The sequence below is a fragment of the Coturnix japonica genome, chromosome 5 (genome assembly GCF_001577835.2).
Source record: "Coturnix japonica isolate 7356 chromosome 5, Coturnix japonica 2.1, whole genome shotgun sequence".
NCBI lineage: Eukaryota > Metazoa > Chordata > Aves > Galliformes > Phasianidae > Coturnix > Coturnix japonica.
The window spans coordinates 21,035,636-21,052,675 of NC_029520.1; the positions used below are offsets into that span (position 1 = coordinate 21,035,636).

At 41.5% G+C, this 17,040-nt stretch overlaps 1 protein-coding gene across 3 annotated transcripts in view; it reads left to right on the forward strand.

Annotated features, from left to right (window-relative positions):
- The window catches only part of AMBRA1 (autophagy and beclin 1 regulator 1), a 120,630-nt gene that overhangs the window by 47,314 nt on the left and 56,276 nt on the right, over positions 1-17,040 (forward strand). For 2 of the 3 annotated variants that reach the window (XM_015864396.2, XM_015864395.2), the window contains exons 10-11: positions 2,296-2,379; positions 2,866-2,966. In XM_015864396.2, coding sequence (XP_015719882.1) covers positions 2,296-2,379; positions 2,866-2,966 — 185 coding nt within the window. The remainder of the gene's footprint in view (positions 1-2,295; positions 2,380-2,865; positions 2,967-17,040) is intronic. The other variant, XM_015864397.2, reaches the window with a different exon arrangement.

Below are 17,040 nucleotides of genomic sequence, written 5' to 3' on the forward strand. Positions count from 1 at the left end.
TAAAACTTACTTATTTTAATTTTTAGGAGGGGGGTCTTAAAAGTAGATTGTTTTTTTTCTGAATCTCCGGAGGCTTTCTGTCATGATGAAAACTGAAGGAAGCATAGTCTGTTTTTCTTACCTTTCTGGCTTTTTGTGTTGAGGGGGTTATGAAAACAGGGACAGTAAAAGAGTTCTCCCATTCAAGTTCTCCTATCTTCCACTTCAGTTCAGATAGCATGTCTCCTAAAACCTTCCTATGGAACTTTGGCTAGTGCCATTTTAAAATACCAGAATTACTTGCTTAAGGACTCTTGATTTCTGCTGCGGGAACCTTTGCACCTTCACCTCTTTAAATTTTTTTGCTAGAGCTAATTCCTCATTCCTTTTGAAGCCTGTTGCAGAGATTCTCTTTATCTGGATAGTTCTACAGGGTGTAATCGTGTTGTTCATCTTGCCTTTATTTGTCCTTTATGAGAGTATCTTGTAATTCTAGTAGATGTCCAAAACAAGTACAGATCCTGAAAACTGTTTGGCTTTAGCTCTCCAAGGGCTGCATATCAGCATAGTTTCAAAGACTACTACATGAACTCTTAAAAAATAATAAAAATCTATTTCTTGTCTGACTTTTGGCAGCTCTTACTGTGTGTGGCAGGATCTGGAACAGGATGCTTGCTGTCCCCTTTGGCCTTTTCTCTTTAGCAGGAAAAAGCTGTTATACCAGCACTCAGACTTTTCAGTATTTCTTCTGTTATTGATCTGCTTCTTGATAGAATGGAGGCTTCTGATAAAAAGACCATTAGAATCTTTTATTTTGCTGATTTCAGGAACCCCACAGAAACCTCAGGGAGAGGTGTGGCTTTGGCTGTGAATAGCAAATGCTGCTTCTGCAGCAGGAGGAGAAATGGGTGCTATGAGCTTTGATTTAGATTTTATTTTAGTGGAAATAACTTGAAATGCTAATGAGCTTTGCAGAACAACCTCTGCTCTTGTGTTCTTGGTTCCTCAAGTGTGTGGGAAACAGCCATGCAACGGACTTTCTTCTCAGCCCACGTTTCTTGCTCATTGACTTTAAAAAAGCAAAATAACAAAAAAAGAAAACAATCCCAACCACATGCACAACTTGCTGGAGTGGGTTAGGAATGCACTGCTACTGTGTTACATAAGGAATATTTAGTTTTCTAGTGATTCTAGGGGTCTGGAAGTAATATTCTCCCCACAGCTGTCTCGGAGGAGGGCAGTTAGAACTGCAGACAGATGGGGGTCTGGAGTCCAAGGAGAACACACTTACTGCTTGTGCAAGGTCATGCAGAAAGTAAATTTCTGAACTGAAAGCGTAAAGCGTTGCAGAGATCTGTTTCAGAACTCCGCTCAGTGATGGAGTGTCATTGTTTTCCTTGCAGTCTTAAAGCTGTGTGTGTGATTACAGGCACTCTGACATCTGTGAATGCAGTGTCAGGATTTTTGCTTGTTGGAGGTCCTTCAGTCTTGGCTCCTGCTTGATGTGGGGTTGCTTTTGCCAAAATCAGCCATGGCTTTGTCTAACTGTGGCTTGGGATTTCCAAGGCTGACTGTTCCACATGACTTCTCTGGGCAGTCTTTTTGGTCTTGCACTGTTATGGGGAAGAAGGCTTTCCTGTACCTGTTGTAGGACAAAACATTCTAAACCCTTTCACCTCATTCTCCAAGGTACAGTCATTTGTTGAGAAAAGGAATGAGAGGTTTTTGAAGAGTTGTGTTTTTGTCTGATACCACTTAACATTTCTGACTTCAAAGGAAAAGATTGTGAAAAGTGAGATCTATTTCAAGTTGTGATGGCACTTAGACTGGACTTTGAAGGGAGAGAGCTCAGAAGGAGTCTGAGGATGATGTCAGAAGGCTAAGAATGATGTTCCTTAGTCAGAATTGGAAATGAACAGGTGAAATGTTGCAGATGTCTTCGTCTAGCAGAACATTTTCTTGAGGACTGTGGTGTGCTTGCTTTTGTTCTCATGGTCCAAATCCCAAGGTTTCTGATTCATTTATTTGCGTACTGACTTTAGTTAATTGACTGTGATTTTGCTGATGCTTTTGAGACACAAACGATGAGCAAACTCTGTATTAGGCAACCTGTACACAAAGCTATCAGACATTTCTGGTATAGTAAACTGTGTGAATTTGGAACACAAGAAGCATATGACTTATGCAAAAGAACCATTAAAACTCAATGGTGTCCTCAGGATGACCAGTTGACAATGCTTTTTTTTCCTGTTCATGTAGAATACTTTATTACATTGTATTTTCAATATGCAATTTTTATTTGTTTTTCTTTTGCTGAAGGGACAATGGAGATCGATCCAGGCACCGAGCTCCCCGGAATGCCCGCATGTCTGCACCATCGCTGGGGCGCTTTGTCCCAAGGTAAGGCTTCTACTTGTAAGAACAGAAAGTCCTGTAGGGGCTAGTTGCAGTACAACTCCAAGGCACTTTCAGATCAGTTTTCTTTCTTGTTTAAGGCTGATGTTTTCTTGGTTGGCAACTTCTGGAACTCTTGAGATGGCGTGTTGGCATCATCAGTGATCTTAGCATTTACCTGCATGTTTGGATATAATAGGAGGAGAAAAGAATCTGATGGGAAATTCTTAGTGAGACTTGCTGGTTTAAGATTAGGAAGCTATTGTGGGAGGTAAGGGATTTGCTTGATGGTGACTTCAAAGCCGCACTGATCAGAGGAAGATCTAATCTGTAATTTACTATTCATTTCAAGCAGTGAAGTGGCTGGCTAAAGCGGAGGAGTCCAGTCTTCCTTCTGCTACAGTGTGCTGAGATTTAGTCATGTTTTGCCAAAGCTATTGCTGTAGATACTGAGATGTGTCTTCAGGTACATTTACGGTCTCTGTTTTGCAGACGCTTCTTGCTGCCAGAGTACTTGCCTTATGCTGGAATTTTCCATGAAAGGGGACAGCCTGGCTTGGCCACTCATTCTTCTGTCAACCGGGTTTTGGCAGGTAATGAGATTTTCTTGTTTGAAATTATGTATGTTATGTATGAATCTGTGCAGAAGAGGAACCATCAGAAAAAGGCTAGTTCCGACTGTTGATGTTTGAAGTCCCTTGAAACAAGAGAGAGGACTGTTATGGCATGATGGTAAACTATCATTCAAGTTCTTGGGCACTGCAGATTCCATTCTTCGAAGATGTGTACGGGAATGTCAGCGTGATTTGGGGAGGGGTGCTGTTAACAGTTGTCTTTGTTTAGCTTCCTTCCTTATTTCTAGATGTCTTTTACTTAACAACCTGACAGACTAATGATCAGTTTGCTGCAGGTCCTTCTAATTGAATTATAGGGTGCCTTGTTCGTGTTCTGGCTGGCAAGATGCACACAAGGCAATGCAGGATTCAATTAGGATGTTAATAAGTGTGTATTTAAAAGCTAGGCTGCCACCGCATATGGTGCACAGGCATTTGGGAGCCTTAAAGGGCAAGCGGAGGCGGGAGGGGATGTGGAGGGGGACAAGAGTCGACACACTGGCAGCTCATGAATGAAATGGTTCTGGATGACATAACTCTTGAGGGTGCTTTTTTGTCTGATTCTGAGTTGCTCTGTAATTAACCTAAGTACAGGGAAGGCATCTTGGAGCTTGAGGGAGAACAGCAGACAAGGTATGGACAGACAGACCAGATGTGCTTTTTTTCTTGTTTGTAGGTAGTTTCATCACTGAAAGGAGTGCTGTAAGGGTCGTGAGGACTCTTGAGAGATCTTTAGCTTATCTTAAGCTATGATCAACTATGCCTAAGCCATGTTGTGGATATTTCCCAACCGTTCTGCTGTGGAGCTGTGGTTTTTGCATGGTTTTTGCATCTGTAGGAGAGGGGTCTTGTCTTCTGGCTCTTAAGTGCCAGAAGCATCTCTTGGATTTTTGTCTGTGGTCGTTTTTGTCTGAGTGGATGTGTGGTTCATAGACCTTGTTGCAATAGATTAGGCTTCAAAGCACCTCCGCTATTTTTTATTAGGAAACAGTGGAATTAGCTTGAAGCTTTAGCTGACGCATGTACTTTCCCATGCTTGCTGCCTGTGTGGGCTTTGGTTGTTGGCACATGGAAACAGCACACTGGCAGATAATTACTTGCTGCCAGGCAACACTGCAGAGATTTTCTGCAGCCCAGCTTTGCAGGAGACACCTGCCTTCATCCCTCTTCCAGCCCTCCTCCTAGTCTGCCTATTCCTTAGTGACTGGGAAGGAGCCTGGCTTCTTCTCCTTGCACATTTTAGGGAATTCGAGCCCAAAAATTCACAACGTTTGCTGTTTGCAGCGTGCATGCCAAGATTAACAAAAGAAGATGGAAGTTGTCTGCTAGAAGCCCTATGATTACAAGACCAATCTTTTCTGTATGGTACTGTGCTGAATATACCTTAGGAAAGGTTTGTTGGTTGCTGCAGTGTTACAGGACCTCACACTGGAAATGGCTGGGATTCCAAGTGAAGACTTTTGTTGACTTAAATGTAAAAGTAATTAATTCTCCTAATGCAGTAATTCCTTGTCATGCTTTATATCAGCATTCTGTTTATTTTGGTATTTACATACACTTTCAGCTTTCAAAATGTTTTACACTTGCGTTCAAAAACATGTTAATGTGTTACAGATGCCAGGAAAGTTGAAGATGTAAATATTAGGTGGAGGTGTGAAGGATGAGAACTAGAAAACGAGGTGGCAGTTGTGAGATAGAGAATTTCTTGTGGCCATTAGGTCAGTCAGCAGCATTGGCATTTTTGGATACTTTATTTTGGGGCTGTTGAAAGTTGCAATGCAGATAATATGCCTTCTTTTCCAGTTAGCCCTTGCCAAAGCAGTAGTTCTTTCTTCACTACCATAGTGAAAAAACTCATGAGTACTTTAATCCTGGCCTGGCAATTACAGGTGAGGTTGCCAGGCTTGGCTGAGATAAAAATGAATCATCTTTCACTTAAATCAGGCTAATCTAAGCCTCAGTGCCTTGAATTGCATCGTCCTATGGTGCATCCAATCTATTACTTCTGATTATTTTTTTTTTTTAATCCATAAATGCCAAATGTATTTCTTATGCAACCTCTGCAGGATTTGAGAAAGATGCCAGAAAACAAATTCCTAGCCTGACAGCTTGCGTAAAAGCTGACTGTAGTCTTCTGTGGCCACGTGTACATGGGAGCTGTTGGTTACGCTTCTCCTGTCCCATTTATTGCTGTATGAGGAGAGGAAACAAAAGAAGCAGACAGATCCTAAGGGTTTGTGTTTTTTGTGCTGCACTGACTAAATTTCTTAGTGTCAAACTTCTTGCTGTCAAGTTCTGTCCACATTTTCTGCTTTATATGAACAACTTTCCATTATCTAATGTTGTTCTCCTGCAATTCTTAAAGACAGTAGGTCCATGCTAGGTGAGAGTGTCTTGTGAACAAATGTGATCTTTAATGAACTCCCCAAAATAACGAGTTACCTAAGCAGATAGGCTAGCACTAAAGCAAAACTGTGGATTTGACAGCATGGCATTGTTGGTATGGGAGGACTTAGAGATAGATGTCAGGCAGGGTTTAGGTCAGGGTTAAATACGCTTGTATTTGACAAGGACGTGCAGCCATTCCTGCTCCAAAGCACTTCTGGGTGAAGGTAGGAAAGGTGATAACAGATGGGTAAAGCAGATGGGAATTCAGGGTGGGGGGAATTAAAGGGTACTAGTCATCGTGACAGACAGATATCTCATGCCAGCAGCCTAATTTGCATGTAGCATTGGAACAAAAACAAGTCCAAGTAGCACTGTCCTTCTCCAGTCATCTACTGGCACAGTGTAGATCTTTATGTTAGCAGACATGATACACTATATCACTGTGTTTTGTGGCACCAAGTAAAACACTGTATGGAAATGTATTACATCAACATTGTTACCAGTAGCATTCAAACTTGTAATCACACCAAAAAGTGTTGGTAGTTTGACAAGTTATATTTTACTGTAAAGTCTGTGTTGATTGGCAGTAATTACACTGTCCTCCTTTAATCCTTTATTAACTGAATCTTATATCAGCTTTTTCATTATTTTGTCTGGAATCAATGTCAGGCTGACAAGACTGACACGTCTCATCCTATTTCAACCTTTTAAAATACTGGTATAACACTAACATATTTTTCTGTCTTCCATGTTCTCCTTTTATTTCAAGACTTATCAGAAATCTGGGAGTTCAATTGGTAGCTCTTCTGATACTCTAGTGTGGGCTGTATGCTGCCCTTTGGACTCTTCTCTCCTTATTGAACTGACACAGATGATGGAGTTATGGTCTCCGAGGAGGCATCCATACAGTGAAAACTAGTTGGATGATGTTTTTTTTTGTTTTTTTTTGTTTTTTTCTTTTAAGTGTCAGTGAAAGCAGTAAATACATTTTGGTTTTGTATTCAATAAGGCTGACCTATTTCATACAATGGACTACAGTGTCTTGGGACTGTTTGTCTTCTAGTCTAACCAGCAGTGTGTGTTTTTTCTTCTTGTTCTGATAGGCATTTGTGCCTCCCAGGAGAGACCAAAGAGCTGTTCTGTGAGATGAGGTTACACATTTCTTAATGGGAGTTAGTGCTGTGGCAGAGTTCAGCAGCATAACATGTTTGGCTCTGGATCAAGGAAGACACAGCTCGGTGTTGTTTACCACCTCCTACTGTTTTTTTCTTTTTCTTTTTTTTTAAAATATATATTTTTCCTTGAGGCTGAGGACTTCTGTCCAGAATTTTGTTTGCAGATTTCTTCATCCTAAGTCACACTGTGAGCAGGACAGGAAGTAGTATGAGAATCAAGTCATGGATGGTTTTTTGGCATCTAATTATAGGTAGCTGTAGGTCCTAATATGTTATTAAAAATGAGTAAATATTCTTTATTTTTTTTAAAAAATAAGTCCCCTTCATTTCTACTGAAGTGCTTCTGACCTCTTTTGCCTGCATGAGCCTTTCCTGAAGGCTTTATAGTAATTATCCAGCTACTTCAGGGTAGACAAAGACATGCAGTTGGTACAGTGAAATAAAGAAGGCATTGGTTTCAGTTTAGTGCAAAGCTCAGAAGATCAGTGTTTGCCAAGGAACTTCACAGGGGGCCTTAAAAATTGACACAGAGGCCAGTTTGTTGATGTTCCTGTTAGTCAGCAGGGGATCTTCAAATGAAATTGTACTGGAAATGCTTTTTTCTCACCTTGCTTTGGTTTAGTGGACAACTTTCTGTTACACGTGTCTCCACAAATAAAAGGTTTTTTCAGTGTGCAGATACAGATTGTGTTTGTGTGTTCTGACTTTGCCACCAGACTTTATCTACTGAAATGTTTTCCAGCACAGTTGCTCAAAGTTCTCCATCTCGTGAGGAAATCCACACTCAGGATAACTGAAGGTCTGAATGGCACTGAATGACAGTCTACGTTTACAGATTTTGAGTGATTTCCTTGCTATTTTAGGGTAATAGACTCAGACCGGAGACTAAACGCATGTTTTCAAGAAATAAGCTTGGTGTTTCAGATTTTTCCATTACTCATCCCTATTCAGTATATAACTTGCTACGAGAGGGATAATGGTGCAGTTTTGCATCTCTCTGTGTAGGTGCCAACAAAGCTGTGTAATAGGAATTGTGATGGCTATTTCTTTCATTGGAATAAAGCTGAGGCTGTAAGTGAAATTACTTTGTCACCTTAAACTTAATAGTACTGGAAGGTTGACAGCCTGCCTTTGATTTGGGTTGCTGGACTTCACGTATGGTACCCAGATGATATTTTTGCAGAATCACATAAACTGTCCTGTTGTTCAGAGTTAGTGTCCCTGGGAGAATTTCAGGTCGTATGTCTACAAGTGATGCAGAAGTTCAGCTTCTTGTTTCTGTACTTCTGCCAGAAACTATTAAGGCACAATAGCTGGAACATCTGAAGTTTCATTTAGATAAAGATTAGCTAAGATGGTGTGTAAATATTGTCCTTTCTCTGTGATAGGAAGATTTGTATGAGGTCATGATAGTTTTCCTAATGAGAATTAGGGCAGTGACCTAATGATGTCTCCTGCTGCATATTCCCAATCTGTTAGCACTCTAGCTGTGTTAAGAGCTCACTTGTTCAAATACAACTGAATGACTATAACTCACCATGAGTTAAAATGGATGTTGATGAGCCTCTGACATAGACAACTGGAAAGAGTATTTGTTGCTGCTGCTACTAGAATTCACCCAGTAACCTTTCGTTTATGCGCTAATGGTGAAAGTGATCATGATAAGAGGCTGCTTTGGTTTCCCTGGAAACAGTGCTGCAGTTAGATTCTCCAGTTCCTCTGGCATCACAGGTGTGAATGCCTCCCGTAGCTAAGCTTTCTTGACCTAGCTGTGTTCTGTTGCATCCAGTGTCATAGCAAGTTGTGAATTCTATTCTGAGATGCCCTCACCTTTCAGATGTGCTTGCAGCAATGCCAGGCTGTACAAGGTAGGACAGAAATAGATGACTGAACTCCAAAAGGTCATTGAAAGTTGATTGGAAAATACATCCTTCTTGTTCCTGCACCCCCATTTTGATCACCATTAGCAGGTGTGTACTCCACTTCTCTGGGAAGGATGTTGCTCCAGTTCCTCAAAGGCACACTTTCCACTCCCTGCTATAGCTGCTTTATACGTCTACAGTTCAATGCTACAGCCTCTCTTCTTTGTATTTCTGAGTGAGAGGCTGTATTTCCACAAAAAAATGTGAACAGTTCTCAAGTCTGTCACAAACGTGATAGATATCTACAGCTCTCCAGTCAAAAAAAGACTTGAGGAGTGCTTTAAGCTTCTTATGTTTGCTGGCTGGTGACATGGGCTATAGAGAGACCACAGAGAAGGTGGTGACTCAAAGGCTTACATCTTTTCGTATTAAGCAGTACCCAGCAGACTTGTAACAGAAGCAGACTTCTATCTATGTTCATTGACTGCATTACTCTGCAGATCTGTCTATTGTCAAAAGGAGTAGAAGATCAGTACGCTCAGCCAAATTCATGGAGTTGTCTTAAGTGAAAAGGCAGAAGCAAGCTAACAGAAAAAGCCAGTGATGAATGTCTGAGTTAACTATATCTTACTATTAGATCTAGTGTTGTCTTATAGATTCTGCAGCACTGGCTGCAGTGTCTTACCACATCATGACTGTCGTCAGAAAATGAACTTTGCGGTAAATATTCTTCAAATGAAATTCCTCTCCCAGAATTTTAGGAGAAATCCTTGTAAGATGCTATCCTGTTTCTTTGCAGAGACCAGAGTAGTGTCAAGGATCATGCACAGTCTCTAAACCCAGTTTATTTACTAAGATAAACTTGTAATAAATTATATGTATATCAGTTTTTTCACACACTAAGAGTTGCCTCTTTGTGTCCAAGAACTGCAGGTGTTCAAAATGGCTCTTAAATAAAGGTGCAACTGGAAAGTCAAAATAGTGCTACTAGTGTTTTAAAGCTTGCTTTTGCTTAATCCTTTTTGTTCTTGTCTTCCCTTTATGTTTTTTGCAGCTTAACCTGCGGTTCATCTCAATCTGCTAAATGCGAATGTGTTAATTGATAGGGAATATGAGTCAGCTGGAAATAAGAATCCACAGCTATTTGCACTGTGGGGGGTACTTACACTGTAATTTGTTGGTCATCTGACTTGGGAAACTAAGCTTCCTGTGTAGAAGTAGTTAGAGAGAGAAGATTTTGCTCTGATTCATCTGGAGGGAGCTGAACTTAGGTACTTTAAATCTTATATGGAGCTGCCAGTGTTTTTATCATTCATCATTATATAAGGAATTTGGGAGAAGTATCTTTCTATTGTGGATACCTTTACATGCATCAAATTAGGCTGGTTGCATCCTGCCCTGACAACTGGGTGCAGAAAAAAAACATCTAGAAGAGAAGCAGAATGGACAAAATGGAAGCAGCAGAGGTGGTATAACAAACTAAGAAACAAGGAACGTTGAGGGGAGGAAAAGAATTAGCTGTTTGGTTTGCATGGAGCGTGCTCCTTTGGGAATGCCTTGCTTCCAGAGGTTAAATACTGCTTGGCAGAGCAGCAGTGCCAGGAAATTCAGCCTGCACTGAGCAAGACGGTTAGACTAGGGAATCTCCAGAGATCCTTTCCATCACTGACCTTCAGAGATTCTCTGAATTATGGAGTACACAAGAGTAGTGAAATGATATTTGGGCTCCCTGTATGTGAAAATGGAGTTCTGTTTGAAGCAGTAGGTACAGCTGCTTCTAGTTGAACATATTGCGATAGCCTGTTGTAAGACATTGATGACTTTTTCTGCAGAGGACTTCTGACTCTTTCAGGCGTTGTCTGAAAGTGCGAGTGTTACTAGAGAAAGCTGTGTTACTAGCTTTCTTTAGGGATACTTATTTTGTTCCAAGAGTCTCAGTTTCCTTTTGGTAAGTGGAACCAGAAAGCCAAAAACTGCTCAATCCGCTACTTACACAACATGAATCTGTAGGAAAAGGTGGTGTGGATTAGCTGCAATATGTTATGAGCATAACTTACAATTTTATTTGTAAATGCAATTTAAAATGAGTACAACTTTTCCAGTCAGAGTGAGTGCAGACCCCTTTGTCTTACAGGATATGCTTAATGAGGAGTTAGGTGTCAGGGGATTTTTGGCTAGGATCTGGAAATGTGGCTGCACTGAGATTAGCAGTAGTTGGGAAGATCTGCATTTACTCAAGTGTGCCAGATGTTGTCTGTGACTGGCTGCATTTCAGGAGTTGTGGAGATGTTTTTGATGTGTTGTCCTTGGTTATGTTGCCCCAGGAGAAGAGTTTCTGATACAGAAATGCTTATGGCTTTGTCCTTCCCAATCCTTCATAGGAGAAGATTCTGCTAAAGGGTTACGAGGTCCCAAATACAGAGCCCCAAAGTGCTAATTACACTTTTGCCATTCTGTTAGAGGGATGATTACGATGATTACATTTCCCAGAAGAGATGAGGGATGCAATTGCACTGTTATTGTTACCAGCCCTGGTACACAGGCCTCCATATGCGTTTTTGGAAGCACGTTTCAAACAGGAACAGTATGGTACTCAAATCCCTAAATTAGGCTGAAACAATGGGGAAGATTTCGGGCAGTTAAAGGAAGCAGATTTTGTGCAATGACCCGGGCCAGAGGCAAGATGTACTTCAAAGGAGCCAGCTGTTGAGTGTGGATAGGAGCCTTTAGTTCATTGTTACTGGTCTGTTGCTGTTGGTTGGTGGAAGAATCAGGAGCTTGGGTCTGGGATCAATCCACATCTGATTGCAGCCAGTAAAATTGGCTGTTGATTTAGTGGACAAATCTTTCCTGCATTTTCTTCATTCCTTGTGATGGTCAAGGGGAGCATGAATTCCTGTCATGATTACATAGCTCTAAAACCTTACAACAAAGGAGGCAATATCAGAGTATGAAACTGTTGTTATTTTTTTTTGTATGGTTTTAATACCACCATTCTAGGTGGTATGAAAATCCACTTACAGCTTTTCTTTGTGATTTAGAAGGACTTGAAGTAGCTCAAGAAAAATCTGCTGAGAAAAACTTCAGATAAAGTGCCATAACCTTCATGTACTTAGCTAATCAAAGAAGTAGTAGGTAATAGTTGTTTGGTCCAGATACAATGAACTGGGGGAGGGGTTTTTGATAAAGCATGCTTTAGGAGACAAAAGGAATTAGAAATAATGCAGACTAATTTAGACTGGAAACAAATAGCAGATATTGGGTATTGCTAGAATTGAATTTTCTGTTTATTTCTTAAGGTACTGCTTCATTGAATTTGCCACCTACCTTATGGCAGTTAATTGTTTAAACTGTTGGTGGTTTTTTTTGGTAGGTGAAGCATTTAAACTAGCAAAGTTGTTCCCTGAACTCAGGGTGAAGTTCATGAGTGTACGAGCTTGTCCTACAGTTTCTGGTCTATGCGATAGCCTCAACTAGATGTCTCCTATGGTCCCAGGACAGGAGGCCTCAGTAGCCATGTGCATCATTTCATGTGCCGTGGTCTGCTCAAGTGCTTTGTGACAGAAATGAGCACTGAATGTGAGAGAGCTTGTATATAGAATTTGTGGATACAGGCTGGCCCTTCTGTTGTTGTTTTAGTGACTGGAAAGCTGAAGCTGGCTTTGAGATTTAGGAAGGCAAGAAACGGAGCTTGGGGAAAAATGATGATGCTCTTGAAAGTGAAGGGTGCTAGCTGATTTCTTTTGTATGCGTTGTTAAAGTGATGAATTTCTCGATACCATTATATCAGACGGGGTAAGATTTTGCAGAAGTGCTCATCATCTTGTGGGCGGTGAAGGCCCCTTGGGGACATGTCTCTTTGTGGGTGGTAAAGCTCACTTAGCCTTAAATTATTTTCCCATAGCTCATTGCTTCTTTCTTTCTTTCTTTTTTAATAAAAAGATCACCCCCACTCTTGAAGGAGAAGGGAAGGCAGGGAACCTGTTGAGATCTGTGTGCAGAGTTGTGGAGCTGTGGGTCTTCTCAGTGACCTGCCACATTAGACTGTTGTTGTCTGTGCAGAGAATAATCCTGATTTTTGCTTACACATTTTGCATGGTATGGGGAGATGAAATCTTGAACCAACTTCATTATAAATTACCTGCATAGACACTTCAGTAGCAATCCTTGATTGAAGATGAAGGAAGCTCTTGTTATGGCAACAGAGTTGTATATTTTATAAGGGATTGGTAAGGATGCTGTATATTGATCTCTAGCTCCCTTTCCCAGGTAGATTAGATTGTGTCATTGGATCCTCCTGCTTGCTATCCTGGAGTTTTTGATAACTGAGCAGTACATCAAACTATCAATAAATAGGACTTTTCCCAGAGAATAAAAGCTACATTTGTTGTTGGTGTTAAACAAGTAGGAGTGATGTCAGGAGGTAGTAAATGTCCTGCATGAAACAGACATTCTTAAAGAAGGCAGAGGATCCTAACAGTGTTTCCACACCGGCAAATAAGGGCCCTAGTCAAGGTGAGAGTATTATGTAATCTTGGTTCAAATTTTTAATTCTCATAGTTCAATCAAAAGTAAGCTGGAGGAGATTTTGTACACTGATTTTAGACAAACAAATACAAACAAATCAAGTGTGAAAGTGTATTCTGCATATACCGTTCCCTCCAGTGCCTTCTTTTTTGAATGGATATGTCTCTAGTTCAGTGGTGGGGACAGAGGAGAGATGGTCTCCGTTGTTTACAGGAGCGCAGAGAGTTGATTTTGAACTAAGAAAGAGCTGCATGTCTGCACTGCTGCAGGAAACTGTGTTTTGCTTACTTGAACATTAGTTTGACGCTCACCTGCTGAGCTCTGTGTGAGTTGGAATCCAGCAGTCTCTGTGTTTCTACAAGTTCAAAATTAGCAAGAGCTGTGAGCCAGGAATTCATCTATGAAGACAAGTGCTCTGGGCTCTTGAGTCATGCTGAGTGCCCTGGTAGCCTAACTTTTGAGTACAGGCCTTGTTGATCTGGGAACCTGATCTCCATCTCTTTCCCTTGCTTCAAGCACTGCCTATAACTGTATGCAATTTCAGCTGTACCAAGCTGTTTCAACCCACCTGGTTTTACAGCAGTGTGGATGTTGCGTATGACCAGTTAGATAAACATCAGAGCTGGCAGTGCACAGAGATTGGTGTGGGAGAAGCTGTCGTTATGTTCATAATCACCTGTTTGTCTCCTCCATGTTCTGGGGAGGTGAGTGTGGTACTGGTGGAAGTCATACACAGAAGCCTACTTAGGAGCAATTCAGGAATTAAAAATATTATGACCTCTGCTAAGTCAGGAGCGATGATGGTTAGGAAACTAGTTCTGAGCTTTGACCAGGAAATGGTTACTAAACGCAAAGCAGCTCTAATAGTATTTGAGAGATGGAAGGTAGGCTGGAAACATGAAAAGTGGTTTTGCCGTAGTGAGCACTGTGTTTGTCAGGAAAAGAGAAGTGACTGCCTGTTCATGTGGTGCATTTGAGAGCTGAAAAGAAGACTGAGCAGAAAACAAAGGTCATGATGAATACATTTCCCCTTTTCACCCCGACACGTTCAATCTGTGGTCCAGTGCCTGAGGAATTTAGAGATACAAGAACTTAATGCACATTTGTATTGTGAAAGAAAAGAAGAGCATACAAATGTGTACTGACAAGTGATGAGGGGTGGAAATCAGCACAAAAGAAATAGGATAATATCATCAGGGCAAGTGGAAAGCTTAAAAGCTTGGCAAGATTCTTCTGAATGTGATGGAGGAATAGCAGGAGGGATGGGGGGGGCTAGGAAGATGGAAGAAGTAATGTCATTCTCTAATTTCTCATAAGCAATTGGGATTCTGCGCAGAGAGAAATGGAGGCTGGAGGAGGGGAGGGATTGAGGAATGAGTCAAAGGTGGTGACAAGGCAGCTGGGATTGCAGGCGTGGGTTTTAGTTAAATGGGAGAAGTACTTTTCCTTATTTCAAACAATTGTTCATATTAGCATTCACGGTGTGGGCATGCATATACCCATCCATGTGACATGTCACCTGGTGTGCTGCACACAGCTTGTTCAAGGATCTGTCTTTTGGATCGTGGCAGAGGCCATCCGCATCTTCTCTGAGGTGCATTAGTAGAAGGAAAACGATGAAAACTATCACTACTACACACAGATATCTTACAGTGGGTAGTGAAATGGGAACTGGTTTCAGATCTGGTGAGGAGCATGATTGGGAGGAAGGAGGCAAAACAAATGCGTCTCATGAGGACACTGAAAAGCATGAAAGGAACATTTTGACACTCAAGTGATAGAAGATGCAGTAAGAAGAGGGGTGAAAGTAGAAGAGTTATTGATAGTGCTTATAGACTTGAAATTATAGCAAGACAGAAGGGTTAACAGAAACTGGAAGACAGTTATGGTGGAGAGTGATTCAGATATTCAGAGAAATATCTTGTAGGCCATGTGGAATGAACAGTTATGCAAAGCTATTGAATGATGGGTGGGAGCGTAGCTAAGAGTTTGAGCCCTTTGTGGAAGGCATGGAAGTGATGTGAGTGGTGTGCAGAGTGGCTGCTGGAGTTCCGCAGAAGGCACTTGACACATATGTTCCTCTTGACATGGGAAGGAGTGAAAGCTGAAGGCAAAGCCCCATCTTTACTTCCCTGCTTGCAAAGAGGCCATTTCTGACTGGAAATGTCAGTGTATTGCTGCATGGGGATGGTCACAGTTCAAATGGCCTTTTTTTTTTAGAATTGTCTGGCAGCTGCTGCTGGCCCAGCCTTCTCAAGCAGGAAGCTCTCTGGAGCAGGGTGCAGACCCTCGTGGCCCTAGCCATAGAAAATGCAGCAGCATTGCCTGTGAAGTACACTGTATTGTTATTCTGGTTCTCGCTGGAAGGAAAAATCACTCTTGATAGCTAGCTAATGACCTTCCTTCTGCCATCAGTTTCTTTTGTTTCAAGGTTCTTGCCACTGCCTGTGTGCAGACACTCCAATGCCTTTGCTTCAGGGCTCTGCATTAAGTGCAGGGCACCTGGTGACATTGCCCTTTCCAGTTGGCTGATTGTGCAGAACTGTGAAGAGCTTGATGTCAGTATCATTACTTCTCTGATTTTAGTTAGCTACCGCTTACCTTCTGCTGTCCTTCTCACCTGTGAAGTCCAATAAGATTGTCCAGTGGCACTGTGCCATTACACTGAGTCCTAGGACTTGAGAGCTTGATCTGAAGTGCTCATCTTCTTAGGCTTTACCTGTGCTGATGTTTTGATCTGGTAGGCACTGGACTTCTGACTTTCCTGCAGTGAAGGTGATCTTGGAGCCTCACTGCAGTTTCCTTTTAGTTTATGACCCCTACCTCTAGTAAAGCGTGGCTTGCTCCGGACTGTTTATAATCTAAAATTTTACATCAAACCAGTAAGCTGCAATTGCCCCATTTTCATTGTCTGAATTTCCTTCTGCTATTATTAGTAGAAGTGTTGGTTGCATTGGATAGCAGTTTCTTGAACACGTCTGCTTGTATCCTCTGATAGTATTATGAACTAATTTGTATTGGATTAAGGTCAAGTCTGCCCTAGAAAGAAATAAAAACCTATCTGAAATACCCATCTGTTGTGCAGCCCAGGAGCTACATGTGGAGTAGCTGGGATGTACTGCTACTGCTTTGAGCTTAGGTCTTAGTTTATCCCTGTGTAGCTTTGATTTTGACTTCTAACACTTAGTAAAATAATGGGATAAAGTGTCAGTCTCTTTTGATCTTGCAGTTGCTTTTGTAATTGCAGTGAATTGGACCTGTCTGGCATGAATTCAGCTGTGGCGCTGATTTACAGAAGTCGCCGCAAGGTTATGAACTTTGCTGAACTCTTTGGGGAAGTCCTGCTGCTTTCTGGGAGCTCTGCTGCTGAATCACGTGTTTTAAATGTTGTACTGTTTCTTTCAGGTTGTTGAACAGTGGTCCAGCAACATGTGGACCACTGTTAGTCCTGCTCTGCTTGCTCCAGGATCCTGATCACTCCTTGAGCCTGAATCTCTGTATTCACTGAGGTTATGGAACTTGCTCAGCGCATTTAATCTAATGGTGTTAAGAGTCTAATTTCCATTGCTGTCATTGAGGTCATCTCAAACTACCCTCAAAACTTCCTTCATCAGAAAGTGTTCAAAGCACTGCAAGGGCCAAGCACTTTTCTTAATGTAGGTTACTTTTACCTTATTATTTCCCAGCTGGAACAATGTGGTCTCCTCATTGCATTCTTCCAGGTTGGGCTTCCTCCTTTCTACTGTACCGTGCTTTAATTTTGAACTACCTTCCCATTAGTTTGTCTGCTATTAGGCTTTGTTTTTTCCCAGTTTGCACATTTTCTGCTTTTCTTGGTTGTCTCCCTGTTCACCACTTCACCCAGAAAACAGCTAGCCTGGCTGCTTGCTTCCCATTTCCTGCTCTTCCTTCACTTCTCATCAGATTGGGGATACCTCATGAATTGCTCCATTAGTGATGTCTCTTCAGTTCTGTCTTTTAAGAGCAACATTAGTGCAAATTTTGCTTGCAGATATAGCAACTATATGGGACCCACTGGTCTGAATAGCGGCTTTTAGTGAGAGCAGCACACAGTTAAAGCACATTTCATGTATGCCACCT